General features: G+C 40.6%; 1 protein-coding gene, 1 non-coding gene and 1 pseudogene across 5 annotated transcripts; all 3 read left to right on the top strand.

Annotated features, from left to right (window-relative positions):
• The first annotated feature begins 1,044 nt into the window (after nt 1–1,044).
• On the top strand, nt 1,045–3,384 carry LOC104674928 (cTAGE family member 8-like). Of its 4 annotated transcripts, XM_030932990.1 has the most exons (3): nt 1,057–1,377; nt 1,441–2,593; nt 2,723–3,384. In XM_030932990.1, the coding sequence occupies exons 1-3, from the start codon at nt 1,057–1,059 to the stop codon at nt 3,382–3,384; spliced, it is 2,136 nt and encodes a 711-aa protein (XP_030788850.1). The 4 variants fall into 4 exon arrangements, with proteins under 4 accessions (XP_010377710.2, XP_030788850.1, XP_030788848.1 ...); XM_030932988.1 differs by having other exon boundaries at nt 1,441–3,384; XM_030932989.1 differs by having other exon boundaries at nt 1,057–2,593.
• A 585-nt stretch (nt 3,385–3,969) lies between these two features.
• LOC115898432 lies at nt 3,970–4,072 on the top strand. Its single transcript, XR_004058166.1, has one exon. It is a non-coding gene; the product is annotated as a U6 spliceosomal RNA (small nuclear RNA).
• A 7,899-nt stretch (nt 4,073–11,971) lies between these two features.
• LOC115898230 lies at nt 11,972–12,584 on the top strand (annotated as a pseudogene).
• The last annotated feature ends 3,036 nt before the right edge of the window (nt 12,585–15,620 follow it).

The following is a 15,620-nucleotide window of genomic DNA, read 5'->3' as shown; positions in this document are numbered from 1 at the left end:
AATGTTCAAATAACCCACAGAAAGTCATGAAAAATAAGCAGAGAAACAAGAGTTGATAGAGAAAAGAAAAAATGTCAGGCTTATGCACTAAAGTATCAGCAATTCGTTTAATTATGAATGGTCTGCCAATTGAGAGACATATAATGGAAGAGTATACTTAAAAGTATGACCCTTTCGTATAGGTTTCTTGTGTGCTGTGTACAAGAAACTCACTTGAAATTCATCAATACAGGGCAGGACAAATTAAAAGGATGAATAAAGATATATTATGCAAACATTAATGCAAGGAAAGCAAGAGTGCCTGTATGTGTATCAGCTAAAGCAAAGAAAATTACCAGAAACAGAGAGATTACATAATGATCAAAGGTTTAATCCCTGAAGAAGACAGCAATTTTAAAAGTGTATTCACCAAACAACAGAGCTTCAAAATATGTGATGTAAGGCAGGCGGATCACGAGGTCAGGAGCTCGAGACCATCCTGGCTTACATGGTGAAACCCCGTCTCACTAAACACACACACACACACACACACACACACACACACACACACACACACACACACAATTAGCCGGGGGCGGTGATGGGCACCTGTAGTCCCAGCTACTCCGGAGGCTGAGGCAGAAGAATGGTGTGAACCCAGGAGGCCGCGCTTGCAGTGAGCCAAGATCGTGCCACTGCACTCCATCCTGGGCAATAGAGCGAGACTTGACCTCAAAACACACACACACACACACACACACACACACACACACACACACGCACCACAAAACAAAATATGTGATGTAAAAACTGCCAGAACTAAGGCAGGTCAGGCTGGGACCTGCGCTGCCTCAGGATGTCAAGTGTAACAGGGGGCAGGGGTATGCGGGGGGCAGCATGGGCCTGTGAGGCCTGTGGGGTGCCCGCGATCCCCAGATCCCCCCGCAGCCAACTCCGCAGTGGTCCGCTCCGCTTGGTGGCCACGTGCGGATTCGGATTCCAGATCCCAGGCTGCGTGTTCTCCACCGCTTGTTGTGGCCAGTGTTACTGCGGAGACCCCAGAGCAGCCTTGGCGCTATGGAGGAGCCCGGCGCTACGCCTCAGCCCTATCTGGGGCTGGTCCTGGAGGAGCTACGCAGGGTTGTGGCAGCACTGCCTGAAAGTAGGAGACCATATTCGAATCCTTATGGTTTTCCGTGGGAACTGGTGGTATGTGCAGCTGTCGTTGGATTTTTTGCCGTTCTCCTTTTTCTGTGGAGAGGTTTTAGATCCGTTAGGAGTCGCCTTTATATGAGAAGAGAAAAACAACTTGCTGCAACGCTTTCTGGACTAATTGAAGAAAAATGTAAACTACTTGAAAAATTTAGCCTTATTCAAAAAGAGCACGAAGCCTGTGAAGTAGAGTCATCTTTAGAGGATGCCAGCTTTGAGAAGGCGGCAGCAGAAGCACGAAGTTTGGAGGCAACCTGTGAAAAGCTGAACAGGTCCAATTCTGAACTTGAGGATGAAATCCTCTGTCTAGAAAAAGACTTCAAAGAAGAGAAATCTAAACATTCTCAACGAGATGAATTGATGGCGGATATTTCAAAAAGGATACAGGCTCTAGAAGATGAGTCAAAATCCCTCAAATCACAAATAGCAGAAGCCAAAATCATCTGCAAGATCTTTAACATGAGTGAAGAACGACGCGAGATAGCAATAAAAGATGCTTTGAATGAAAATTCTCAACTTCTGGAAAGCCAGAAGCAGCTTTTGCAAGAAGCTGAAGTATGGAAAGAACAAGTGAGTGAACTTAATGAACAGAAAACAACATTTGAAGACTCCAAAGCACACGCAGAACAAGTTCTAAATGATAAAGAAAATCACATCAAGACTCTGACTGGACGCTTGCTAAAGATGAAAGATCAGGCTGCTGTGCTTGGAGAAGACATAAGGGATGATGATAACTTGGAATTAGAAGTGAATGGTGAATCGGAAAATGGTACTTACTTAGATGATCCTCCAACAAGAGCTTTGAAGAAACTGATTCATGCTGCTGAGTTAAATGTTTCTTTAAAAATCTTAGAAGGAGAAAGAAACCACATTATTTTTGAGTTATCTGAAGTTGATAAAACAAAGGAAGAGCTTACAGAGCATATTAAAAATCTTCAGACTCAACAAGCATCTTTGCAGTCAGAAACCATGTATTTTGAACGTGAGAATCAGAAGCTTCAACAGAAACTTAAAATAATGACTGAATTCTATCAAGAAAATGAAGTGAAACTCCACAGGGAATTGACAGTAGAGGAAAATTCCCGGATACAGCAAGAAGAGAAACTTTCTAAAGTGGAAAAAAAGATCAGCCACACCACTGAAGGGCTGGAGGCCTATGGAAAGCTAGGCAAAGATCTTGAAGAAGAATTGAAGAGAACTATTAATTTTTATCAAAGGCAGGTTATTTCCTATGAGAAAAAAGGACATGATAATTGGTTGGCAGCTCGGACTGCTGAAAGAAACCTCAATGATTTAAGGAAAGAAAATGCTCACAACAGAAAAAGATTAACTGAAACAGAGTTTAAATTTGAACTTTTAGAAAAAGATCCTTGTGCACCTGATGTTTCAAATACAGCATTTGGCAGAGAGCATTCCCCATGTGGTCCCTCACCATTGGGTCAGCCTCCATCTGAAACGAGAGCTTTTCTCTCTCCTCAAACTGTGTTGGAGGGTCCACTGAGACCCTCACCTGTGCTTCCGGGGAGAGGAGGAAGAGGCCCAAGAGGCCCAGGGAATCCTCTGGACCATCAGATTACCAATGAAAGAGAAGAACCAGGCTGCGATACGTTAACCGATCCTCACAGGGCTCCTTCTGACACTGGGTCCCTGTCGTCCTCATGGGAACAGGACCGTAGGATGACGTTTCCTCTACCAGGACAATCATACCCTGATTCAGCTCCTCCTCCACAAAGGGAAGACGGATATTCTAATTCTGATGGACTGTCTGGGCCAGCAGAACTCAGAAGTTTTAATGTGCCTTCTTTGGATCAAATGGATGGGTCAATGCCTTCAGAAATGGAATCCAGTAGAAATGATGCCAAAGATCATCCTGGTAATTTAAATGTGCCTGATTCATCTCTCCCTGCTAAAAATGAAGCAACTGGCACCGGCTTCGTTCCTCCACCTCTGGCTCCAATCAGAGGTCCACTGTTTCCAGTGAATACGAGGGGACCGTTCATGAGAAGAGGACCGCCTTTCCCCCCACCTCCTCCAGGAACCATGTTTGGAGTGTCTCGAGGTTATTACTATCCACCAAGGGATTTCCCAGGTCCACCACATGCTCCATTTGCAATGAGAAACATCTGTCCACCGAGGGCTTTTCCTCCTTACCTTCACCCAAGACCTGGATTTTACCCCAACCCCACATTCTGAAGGTAGAAGCGAGTTCCCTTCAGGGTTGATTCTGCCTTCCAAGGAGCCTGCTACTGAACAACCAGAAACCCGACAATATTTTTGCTCTCTTCAAAAGTAATTTAGACTGATCTCATTTTCAGTTTAAGTAACGGCTGTTACTTAAGTGATGACACTTTTCTCAAATTAAAGTTTAAGGAATTATAGTTCTTAGTATAGTAGTTTATAAATAAAGATGATTTAAATACAAATCTATGAGTAAATCATTTCCATTTTATTATCTTCTAGATAGTATAAGTACTTTAATTTGGTGAACTAATCCACTTTTATAGAAACAATAGTGGGAGTTTTATATATGTAATCTTGCAGGTGGGGAGGCTTTAAATTCTAAAGGTTGTGTCTTCATGCCAAGAACTGTATTCACTGTGTTTGTAGATATATGAGAAAGTAACTTTATGCTCAATTACATACATTTTAGTTGATTTTTTTAAGAAAGAAAACTGCCAGAACTGAAAGGAGATATAGACGAATCCACAATTATAGTTAGAAATTTCCTCATGCCGTTTTCAATAATTGATAGAACTAGACAGAAAATCAGCAAGGAGTGTTGGCTTTGGCAGCACTTTCTAAAATTAGAATGATGCAGACAAGATTAACACGGCTCCTGCATATAGATTACACAAAATTTTGTGAAACATTTCTTATTTTTAAAAGAGGAAAAAAAATCAACAAGAATATAAAACAACTCAAAATGCCATTAACCAAAGGAATCAATTTGGAATTTACAGAATATTCCACACAACAACAGCAGAATACACATTTTTTCTTGAGTGCTGACAAAACACATGGCAAGATAGAGCTATCCGAGGCCCTAAAACTTGCCACAATCAATTTAAAAGAGGCAGTAATCATCCAGAGCAAGGGAAAACCACAAATCATTGTAGGGAATCCAATTGGAAATCAGCATAAGAAAGATATGAAAATCCCTAAACGTTTGGAAGTTTAAAAACACACTTCACAATAATCTATTCGTCAACAAAGAAGTCTCAAGGAAAAATTTAAAAATACATTGGACAGGATAAACATGAAACTGTGACATATCAAAGTGCTGAGAAGGAAACTTATAGCAATAAATGCATACATTAGGAAAGAGGAAAAGTGTCGAGTGAGCAGTAGATTTCCACCTTAGGAACCTAGAAAAAGAAGAGCAGAATAAACTGAAAGCAAGTAGACGGTGGGGATTAATGAAGATAAGAACAGAAAACACTTAACATTTAAAAGAGAAAAACAATAGTTAAATCGATGAAATAAAGAGATAGCTCTGTTAAAAGATTTAAAAAAATTTAGCAAACTCAAGCAGAAATTAAAAGGAAAAGAAAAGACATACATTTTAAATATCATAATGAAACAGGTGATATCACTACAGACACCGCACATCACAAAGGACAATAAAGGAATATTACAAACCACTCCACACACATAAATTAGACAACTTAGACAAAATGGACAAAATGCCGTGTTCCTGCTGCAACACAAACTAACTCAACTCACCATGCAGGAATAGATCATCTGAGTAACTCTGTAACCACTAAGAAAATAGAATTCATAATTTTAAAACTACCAAATAAGAAATCTCTAGGTTTAGATGGTTTCACTGGAGAATTCTAACATGTTTTAAAGAAATTAACACCAATGCTACACAATCATTTCCAGAAAATAGAAAAAGAGAGAACACTCCCCAATTTATTTTCCGAAGTTATTATTACACTGATACCAAAACCAGGAGAGAGAGGGTGTGTGTGCATATGTAAAGGTATGTATAACTTAATATTAACAAATAGAGTTCTACAGTTTATTTAAAAAAATGTACCCCATGTTCAAGGGGAGTTGTTTCCAGAAATACAAGGCTGATTTAATATCAAAAAGTCAATCAAAATAATCCACCATGTTAACAAACAAAAGAAGGAGAGTTACATTGTATCAGTTGATACATAATAAACATTTAACACATTTTGATATCCATTCATGATAAAAGTTCTCTATAAAGTGGGATTAGAGGAAACTTTATCCACTTGATAAAAAGCATCTACAAAAAGCTAGCATTATACAGTCATGTGTTGTTTAACGATGCGGATAGGTTCTGAGAAATGTGCTGTAAAGCGATTTTGTCATTGTGCAAATGTGGTAGAGTGTACTTACACAAACCTAGATGGTAGATAGAGTAGCTGCTGTACATCTAGGCTATATGGAATAGCTCATCGTCCCTAGGTGACAAACCTGTACAGCATATTAGTGTACTGAATACTACAGGGAATTGTAACACAGTAAGTGCTACATTTATGTGCTTGAAACCCAGGGCCCTGCTGGCATAGGCACCCGGGCAATCTCCTGGTCTGCGGGTTGCGAAGAACGTGGGAAAAGCGCAGTATCTGGGCCAGAGTGCATCATTCCTCATGGCACAGTCCCTGGAAGCTTCCCTTGGCTAGGGGAGGGAGTTCCTTGACTCCTTGTGCTTCCTGGGTGAGGCAACGCCACACCCTCCTTCAGCTCACCCTCCATGGGCTGCACCCACTGTCTAGCCAGTCTCAATGAGATGGCCAGGTACCTCAGCTGGAAATGCAGAAATTACCCACCTTCTGCATTGATTTCGCTGGGAGCTGCAGACCAGAGCTGTTCCCTTTCGGCCAGTCACAACTTTATTTCTTATTTTCTAAAATATTTTATTGAATACACTTTGAGTATAATAAAAAGTATTTTTTCAAATAGTGAAATAATCATTTTTTCCCTTTTTCATCTGCTGATATGAGTGGATTCATAAATTAATTTTCTAATGCTGAACCAATATTGAGTCCTGGTATTATGCGCATTATGATACGTGCAAGTTATTGTTTATAAGTTTAATATTGTTCGGGGGATTCTTATATCCATATTTAGGAATTAGACTGGCCTGTAGGTTTCTCTTTCACTGTACTTGTTATCTTTTGATATCAAAGTTATATCTTTCCTCATAAAATATATTTATTGAATGCTCCCTCTTTTTTTTTGGAAGTTGTCATAAATATTAAAATTACTTGTTCCCTAAATATTTGAAAGAAGTCACCCAACATTGTGTCTGAAAATTTCTTTATAAGAAGTTTTTAACCAGCTAGGGATGCTGAGACAGGCGGGTCATGAGGTCAGGCTTTCGAGACCAGCCTGACCAACATGGTGAAACCCTGTCTCTGCTAAAAATACAAAAATTACCCAGGTGTGGTGGTGCTCGCCTGTAATCCCAGCTACTCAGGAGGCTGAGGCAGGAGAATCACTTGAACCCAGGAGGTGGAGGTTGCAGTGAGCCGAGATTGCACCACTGCACTCTAGCCTGGGCAACAGACTGAGACTCCATCTCAAGACAAAAACAAAACAAAAACAAAAACAAAGCAACAACAAAAAAACGTTATTACCTACTGCCAGCATTCCCTCAGTAGTTACAGAACTATTGGTAAACTTCTCAGTTCAGTTTTAAAAATGATGCTTTTCAACAATTTGTGTATTTTACCTAAATTTTCAAATGCATTGGCTTAAAGTTGTTTATTGATTTCTGTATTATTATTTAGTAATCGCATCATCTGGCATTTTCTTTCCCTTTCATTCCTGATGTTAGTTATTGGTACTTTGTGTCACTCCTCTCTTCTCCTTACTCGGTCTCACTAGAGATTTGTCTTTTCAAAGAACCAATTTTGAGTTTAGTTCTTGCCACTTTCTATTTAAATCATATCTGTTCTTAGTTTTATTATTTCCTTTCTTCTGCTTTTTGAGGTAGGTGTTATTTCACTATTATTATCTAACTTCCTAATATGATGTTTAGCTCCATTTATTTTCAGTGTTTTTTCTTATGTAATATTAACTTTTAAAAATACACATTATTTGAAGCACTTTGTACCAAATGAACAGTATACATATACGTCATACAAATAGCTGAAAGGAACAAATAAATTCTGCAAATTAAGCACTATGCACACAAGTAAATGGACTAGTGAATGGGTTCCAGTGAATGAGTGCGTGAAATACTCACTCTTGGTGAATCAAATTCCAGAGGTTTGGCTCTTCCCGAATCATCAGCACAGACCCAGGAGCCTCTTCCAAGGAGACGCTCCCCAATGGAACAGGCCCAGAGTAGTCATAGACCTCACTGTTTCTGCTCATTTTAAAAACAATTTTACCTCTGACAACCACCATTTCCTGTAATATTTATCAGCGTTCCTCACTACACATGGTAGAGGCTTTGCAGAGATTCCCTTGCTCACCACAGAGGAATGCTTTCAGGCAGAGCATAAGGCCAATCACTGGAAAAAAACTTGAAGAAGGAAAATCTCAGAGCCTACATCGCTGCCGTCTGGGATGCACACCCAAACTCCATGAGAAATAGCCCAGGAACTTATGAGAAGCACCAGCTGAGTGTGCTTTAGGTATTCAGAGAAGCCTCCCAGCCAACATCAACCTTTCAAAAGGAAGCAGGAAGAAAGATATTCCCAAAGAGAGTCACTCGTTCTCCCTATAGATAGCATCTCCAGATCATCCACTTGTTATTTCCACATAGATGTCTCTTCTTCCCACGGGATCTGAGCCATCCACAGGACATCCAGACATCCAGGTGAGCTCCTCCGACTGTTTCTGGAATACAAATGTTCCTGCTCTGCAGGCATGGAGGCAGGTGTGACCACTGTTCTTTGTGTGTTGAAGCTGGCAGTGGTCGGCCTGGGGCTTCTGGTGACCCTGAGGAGATTGAGCTGTTAAGCTTTTGGGTTAGTGAAAGACAACACGTGTGTTTGAATTGAAGCCTCCAGGTGCCCAAAGTGCATTCCTTGCTGTTCATCTATTCTCTGTTTCTGATTTTCTTTCTACTCTGATTCTTTCTTTGGAACTAGCCGCATTTATCCTTCTTTGGTCTTATCATACACGAGTCTGATTTTTGTCTGTTTTGCTGCCATAGGAAGCCAGAGAATCAGGGCTGAGGGAAATTTACTATCCATGCCATGTTATACTGCAGGTGAGAAAACTATGACTTGAGAAATGAAAGAACTTGCTCTGTGTCACCAGAGATCCGGCGGGTGAGCCACAACAGCCGCAGAGAAGATGCCTCAACAACAAAAATAAAATAATTTCCAAAGGAATTTTTCTATTTGATATTGCAAGAAGGAAATTGAAGTAGTCACCAAAAGAAAAATCAGGATTTTGTTTTTCTTTTCTAGCTGAGTGTATGGTTTGGTTTTTAATTACATATGGAATGTGTGAAGGGGACACCGCCATCAGTCAGAGCTTTAGGCTCCAAGGTGATTGAATTGGTTCAAAGTGTCATGCAAGTGGTGACAAGGCGCCATCTGTTTTTGTTCTCATGATCCTTACTCCACAACCTCAAGAGGGAAAGAAATGTTACCTACTATATCTTCTTTCAATTACATTCAATTCTACTACTTGGAGCCTACTTCCTATTGAACTAGTAGGCAAATTGCTGTCCAGCAGTTAAACACTGGAAGTGAATCTCTCAAATCAAGCTCAGAATCTTGTAAAAGTGCTGAAGTGAAGCAGAGACATTTAGGAAGGTTTCTCTAGTCTTCGGTCAACACTAGCCACAGCTTAGAGGCCCACTGTTGACAACTCCATGGTCCCTTGAAATCAAATGGTTCTGCTGCTGCCTCAAGCTGGGACATATTCACAGACATCTCCAGTGACTGGTACCAGTTTCTCTAAACATAGCACATAAGTCCTTTCTCATAATTCCCTGAAATCTCTGTCCTCAGATCCTTCCACCTCCTCTGGGACACTTCACAGAGGCTGGCTACATCCTGTCCGCACAGAACCCACACAATCGCTTTGCCTTCTCACTGTCAGGGAATCTCACGCCTCATTCTCACTGATTCCACTCATGTCTCTCCCTCCTCCCACCACTGGGGAGCTCAAACTTTGGTCAAGTAACCAGGATGGGGGCTGTCTGCAGATAGTTTCATTTTTTCGTTTTGCAACTAAACCTCCTCCTTAGCTTTAAGGCAGCTACATCATGGCTGGCTTTTGAATAGAAATGTGTACTATTCCCCAACCTGAATCTTCACCCTTGCCTCTTCATCCTGAGAGTTCTTGCCCTCACCCCCACCCCCCACCCCACAGTCATAGATGCTCAGGCTGGTATGTTGAGTGGAAAGATACCTGTTCTGTATATGGACAGCCCTATGCTCACCTGGTATCTATCACCAGCTTGGTGATCCATCATGTTCCTCTGTCCCCTTACGGATCCTGATAAAGGGAAAGGAAAATGGATGCCAACTACACCTAAAACCTCTGATGAAACTACAATAGCCATATTGCCCTGTACCTGTCTGTTCTCCCAACACCTTCTCCAGCCAAGCATACCTCTGCTTCTCCTCAAGCAAAGCTAAGAGATGAATTTTTATCCTTCTCTAAATACTTAACTGTTGTCTCTAAAGTAGTTTCTTTGGAGACTGAACAGTACACTTCCAGGATTTGTTCAGCAAAGCACTCCATTCCTTTGTTCAGTTAAGAGTGGTTTTGCACGTTCCTCTGGCCACCTCGTTGATAAGTCGAAGGACATGCTTACTGGGCAGAGTATTAGCTAGTCTGGGCTGCAGGCACTGAAGGAGCCCACGGAAGGAAATACTCACTCCTAGTCTTCCTTAAACTCACAATGGGGTAATGGGGTCTTTTCACCATTTGAAAACCAATTACCTGCCAGAGCTCATAGAGTATGGGCTAATTCTGAAACTGAAACTCCTTGTCTAGCCTCCTTGATTCTCATAATAAACACAATTCTCCTCCTTCCCTCTCTCCACCAACTTCAACAGTTAGAAAGGTGCTATTCAGTCCCCCTGAGCGGTCAACAGAGTGCACATCTCAGCTGTGTGCCTGCTCACATCCCAGCTTCAGAATCGACTGAGACCATGTTTCATGGATCTAAAGATCCCCTGGCCAGTACTTTCAGTAAAAAAGGCTGTCCTGAGAACAACTGTGGCAACATTTTCACCTGCCCCTTACTAATAATTTAAAATTAGAGTAATGAGACTTGGCAAAAGGGAAGGGAAGAAAGGGAGAGAATGAAATTCTACAGGAAATGACCTGACTGATACTAGAAACCACAGGTCGTGTTCCAATTTCCTAAGCAGAACAGAGTCTGTACAAACCGAGCATGCCTAACTAGAAAATCTGAAATCCAAAATGCCCCCAAATAGAAAATCTTTTGAGCACTGATGTGACTCCGCAAGTGGAAAATTCCACACATTAATTCTTAACACAAACTTTGCTTTTGGCACAAAGTTATTTAAAATATTATATAAAATTACTTTCGGGTGTGTGTACAACTTAATATGAAACAAATGAATTTTATATTTAGATTTGCATCCCATTCCCAAGATAGCTCATCATATATATATATAAAATAAAATACATCCAGAACCAGGAGAATCCCTGGGGGTTTACTGCATTTATATATATATATATATATATATATATATATATACACACACACACACACATAATGCATTATATATATGCAAATATCCCAAAATCTGAAAAAACTCTGAAATTTAAAATACTTCTGATCCCAAGCATTTCAGAGAAGCGATACTCAAGCTGTGTTGAGAGAGGTAATAAAGGAAAAGTTCAAAAAACCATCCCAAGGTGGATCCAGGACACCTCTGTCACCAGGATGAAAGAAGTCCCAAGCACTCATGTGTTATTCGTGGTGAAGCTTTGAGGGCTTCTTCTCAAGGGAGTTTATGAGAGAGCCGGCGTTTCCAGATCAGAATCCTGACCCAGGTTCGTGGCAATAGGCATGGAAACTGAAATGAACAAGCACTCGACAAAGCTCAATGACTAAATGAGTGTGCAAAGCGGAGAGAGGAAGAGGGCCATTGTAATTCTAAGACTTTGGTGGTACCTATCACTTTGAGAAACCTGGAAGAATGATAAAAGTATAGGAATTTTCTCTTTGATATTATAATGTCCCAGGCTCTGAGAAAACCAGTGGCATGTATTAGTTCCAACAACCTTCACATGAAAACCCCTCAAGGTTATACTATCTTCCCGACAAAGATGGGAAAAGTAAGCTCAAGTATTTTCTCTAGGAGGAACCGTTGAGTGGGTAGACATAAGTTCAATTTCTTCCATATAGATTTCAGCTGATAACTGTGATGCTCCTTAAGCAGATCGATTTAAAGTCCAGGCCAGGGGTAAACCATGGAGATCATTTACAGCTGTTACAAATGAAGGATAACTGTCCATGTAATCCCTGATGCACAGAAGGGGCTACAAGAAAGGAGAGTGGAGTGGTGGAGGACAGAGCTGTGGAAAACATCTAAGTTGGTGGAGCTAAGGAAAGAATAAGAGGTGGTTTCTGCATAGTAAAAATAAATCAAGAGAGTGAAACTTCTTAGAAATTATACTTATGAAGAGTTCTAGAGTCTGGGAAATCAAGAAAGGTAACTACATATAACCTCCATGAGTCTGGCTATAGGCTCTATCAGGCATGGCTCTGTAAGAATGAGGGTAACTTGCTTTTATCCATTTGCTTGTCAGTCATTCATTCACCGTACTTTCCTTTGCAGCAGCTGAGAGAACCATGGCGACAACTCCCACTGCTGCTTTCAGAGCCCTCATGGATGGAGTGACAAGATCTCCCCAGAGTCCCCGACCCCAGTGAACTCCTTATTGGAGAGTCTACCTTCCCCGTGATGGTGAATGACAAGGGCCAGGTGCTCATTGCTGCCTTCTGCTACGGCCAAGATGCCTCATGGTTGTGTCCCATGAGGGCTACCTGTTGCATGCTGGCTTGGCTCCATGTCTCCTCAATACAGTGAGCTGGCTCTGTTCTTGTCCTGGGGATCCCGTAGGAGTGCACCCATCCTTGGCAGCACTAGGAAATGTCGTGCAGACTGTGGTGTTGAGGCATAGATTGAGCCAGAACCAGGACTGCCCTGCGGGTTTACGGCATCAGTGCCTTTGATGACACCATGACTGCAATGTTGATCCAGTTTGGGACATGGAGAGGCTTACTTATCCGGGGCCGGGCCTGGTACTGGGTCAGCAAGCTTGGCCATGACAAGGTGCTGTCCAGGTTCCTTGGGATCAAGGTGACAAGTGTGGCTGGAGTGTACTTCCCCGACACCTGTGGGGACAGAGAGCTCTTCAAGGTCTCTTAAGAAGGTTCCAAGATCCCACTCCATGTCAGGTGAGTGTCTGTTCCCCTATTAGGGAGTCTGACTCAGGATAAACAACAGAGTTGGTTTCCCTTGTCAACGAGCTTCCATTTCAATACAGATTGTTTTTGACTCAGTTTGGAACCACCACAAATCAAAAGCAGGATGATTAAAAGGCACCAAGACACAAGAGAGACTGGGCCCTCACTGCCACTCCCTCCTGTGCCCAAAGCTGAATAGAAAAGCTTGTCTTACTCACCACTCTGTTTCCCTGCCTAGTGCCTGGAACACGGAGTGTTTATCAATATTTCTTAAATAAATGAAGTTGCAATACGGCTTTAATCTTTCCCCAATTATTTTGCACAAAACTTTTGGTCATATTGGCGGTCATATTGGATAAGAGAAAACTTTCCAATTGTCTCCTCGTTCCCACCCTTGCATATATGCAGGAGTCAGTACTTCTGAGAATGTTTTTAGCAATATTTTGTGGGGGATGACGATGAAAACTGCCAAGGGAAATAATCAGGTTTTAATTACATTTCTTGGCCCTTGACATTGTATGGTCCCCCTTGTGAAGTGACCCCAGAGAGGTGGAAGAATCTAGACGCAGAGTATTCAGGGAATGATAGAAGGATTTATGTGCTATGTCTGGAGAAGTGTGGCTGCAGTGTACTTCACTGACACCTCTGGGGACAGAAGCCAGTTTGAGGTCTCTAAGAAGTGGCTCAATATCCCACTCCATGTAATGTGAGTGATACTTCCCTAAAAGGAGTCTGAAGCATGTTCAATATCAGTCCTATACCCCCATTTTCAAGGAGGTTCCAGTCTAGCAGAGGAGAAATTGGTCACTGTGTAATGGAAGAGTTACAAATTGCCGATGTAATTCTAAATCTTACATGCTATGGATAAGGGACAACATCTTTTGCTTTTTCTGTGCTATGCACTGAGTATTAAATGTCTTCAGAGCAGGTTATTTTTCTGTTTTATTTGCTATTGTGCCTCCCAGTTCTAAATAGTTGGAAAGAGATGGTGGATAAGTGGAGAAAACAACTATAAAATTGTTTTGGGAAACAAGAATCGTGTCTATTTTGCTTACCACTGGATCACTAGCATATAGTGCAATATCTGGCTTACAGTAAGTGCTATTAAACATGGAGTAAATGAAGGAAATCTAAGGCAACGTAGTCCAGGGACAGCAGGGAGACTGCAACATGTTACAGTCTACGTCCCTAATTCAGGGATTTCCTTCCCCAGGCATGGAGTGGGACCCTGGGTGAGGGTATGTCTGAATGGAAAGTGGGGCAGCAGGGTGGTGATGAAGCCAGAGGAAATCTTGTAGCAACTTCTTCCACAGAGGAGCAGGATCACTCTGTCTAAAGAGAGAGAAAAATGGGACAAATGATGGGATTTCTCATAATGCTAAGATTGGATCGAATGAACTATGACTGTCCTGTGACTTGAATCCCAAGAAATTGACAAGTGAAGCTCTTCCCCATTTAACTAATTCGTTTGTCTACACAAATCGACTTCAGTCTTTGGCACAGATGAATAGTGTTCCATGGGGTGGCCATAGCATGCTTATTCAACCATGGAAATTTGGATTAGATCTAATACTTATTGTTACTCAAAATTTGAAAATGAATAACTTTATATGTCATTGCATACAAGTGCAAGCATTTCTTTGGCATATGGTTCAAGAAAGTCAGCAGCTAGTTAAAAAATATTTATATTTGAAATAATAGATGCTGACAAATTGTCATTTTAAAAGGGTATACACCAATCTGCACTTATAACAAAAATATAGCCCTGGACTGTTGCTATACTGGATACACTCACATTAGTGCCTGTAGGACATGTGAGTGTAAAATAGAGCAGAAGAGAATACCCAAGATCTGAGCTTGTTTGGTACAAAACCTTAAGACGCAAGAGAAGAAATGCTATTTTAATCTTCCTTTATACGCCTTCAGTTTTAACTAGCAGTAATTAATATCACAAAATGATGGCATTTTTATCTATAGACAGAATATATCTTGAAATGGGTGCATACATTCTCCCAGATACGTTTTCCAGGATGAACTACTGTCTTAGTAAACATTCTGTTGACTATCCTGATTTATAAGTTGTTTATTTAAATAGTTAAAAAGATAAATAAAGCTCGGAAAACAGTCTCACACTCTCTTAGAGAGTAGTCCTGCTTATAAATTTGAACTGCTTATATCCACACACATGTGCACACATTCACACACACAAAATTTTAAAAGGCTGTGAAATTCTCAAGTTGTCCTTGTCAGAGCTCTGAACTATCTTTTGTTATATTTACTTTTCACTGTTTTTAAGTAGACCCACTGGAATTATTATATGAAGAAAAATGTTTAGTCCATTCCTTGTTATCAGTTAAGTCACCAAAGCATAACCACTTCTTAAAACTGTGAAAGTATTTTAATATGGTATTAAATTGTGTTTTAATCACATCTCTTGGTACAGACATAATTGTGTTAAAATGCAACAATTGAAAATGAGTGAAACCGCAGCTTATAGAAACAGTGTACACAGAAAAATCCAAACTACTATTGAAAGTGTTATTGAAAGTATAGACAAGTGACTGGAAGAGTATATATTAGAATGTTATTTTCAGTGAGCTCTGGGTAGAATCGCTACCCAGAGGGGTTTTTAAAAATGCTTTTCTATATTTTTTCTGATTTTATTTTCGTCATCAGAAAAATAAGTTACATAGTTCACATTTTTATTTGTTGATTTCACTGAATACTGTGACAACAACCACTGTAAGGTACTTCTTAATTCATTTTCAGTGTAAAGTTGAGAATGCACTCTGACAGTTTCTCGTTTCCCTTTCAAATCAATGAATAGCATTTTAATTTGAGCATCAATTCTGCCTAGAGGTTTCATGACTAATTTTTCAAGTTAATATCTTCAAAAACAAAACGAAAGAAAAACTCTTTATGGTTGAGATTTTCTAGGAGTGAACACACATTGCTGCTGTTACCATGAAACAACAATATCTAGAGAAAGGGATGTTGTAGTTTACAAAATATTAAGCCTAGTGATACATAA

The sequence above is a fragment of the Rhinopithecus roxellana genome, chromosome 6 (genome assembly GCF_007565055.1).
Source record: "Rhinopithecus roxellana isolate Shanxi Qingling chromosome 6, ASM756505v1, whole genome shotgun sequence".
Classification (NCBI taxonomy): Eukaryota; Metazoa; Chordata; class Mammalia; order Primates; family Cercopithecidae; genus Rhinopithecus; species Rhinopithecus roxellana.
This window is presented reverse-complemented; position numbering and strand designations above follow the sequence as displayed.

Excerpts from the sequence above, each read along its gene's own strand:
- LOC104674928 (XM_010379408.2), top strand. The coding sequence starts at position 1,057 with ATGGAGGAGCCCGGCGCTACGCCTCAGCCCTATCTGGGGCTGGTCCTG.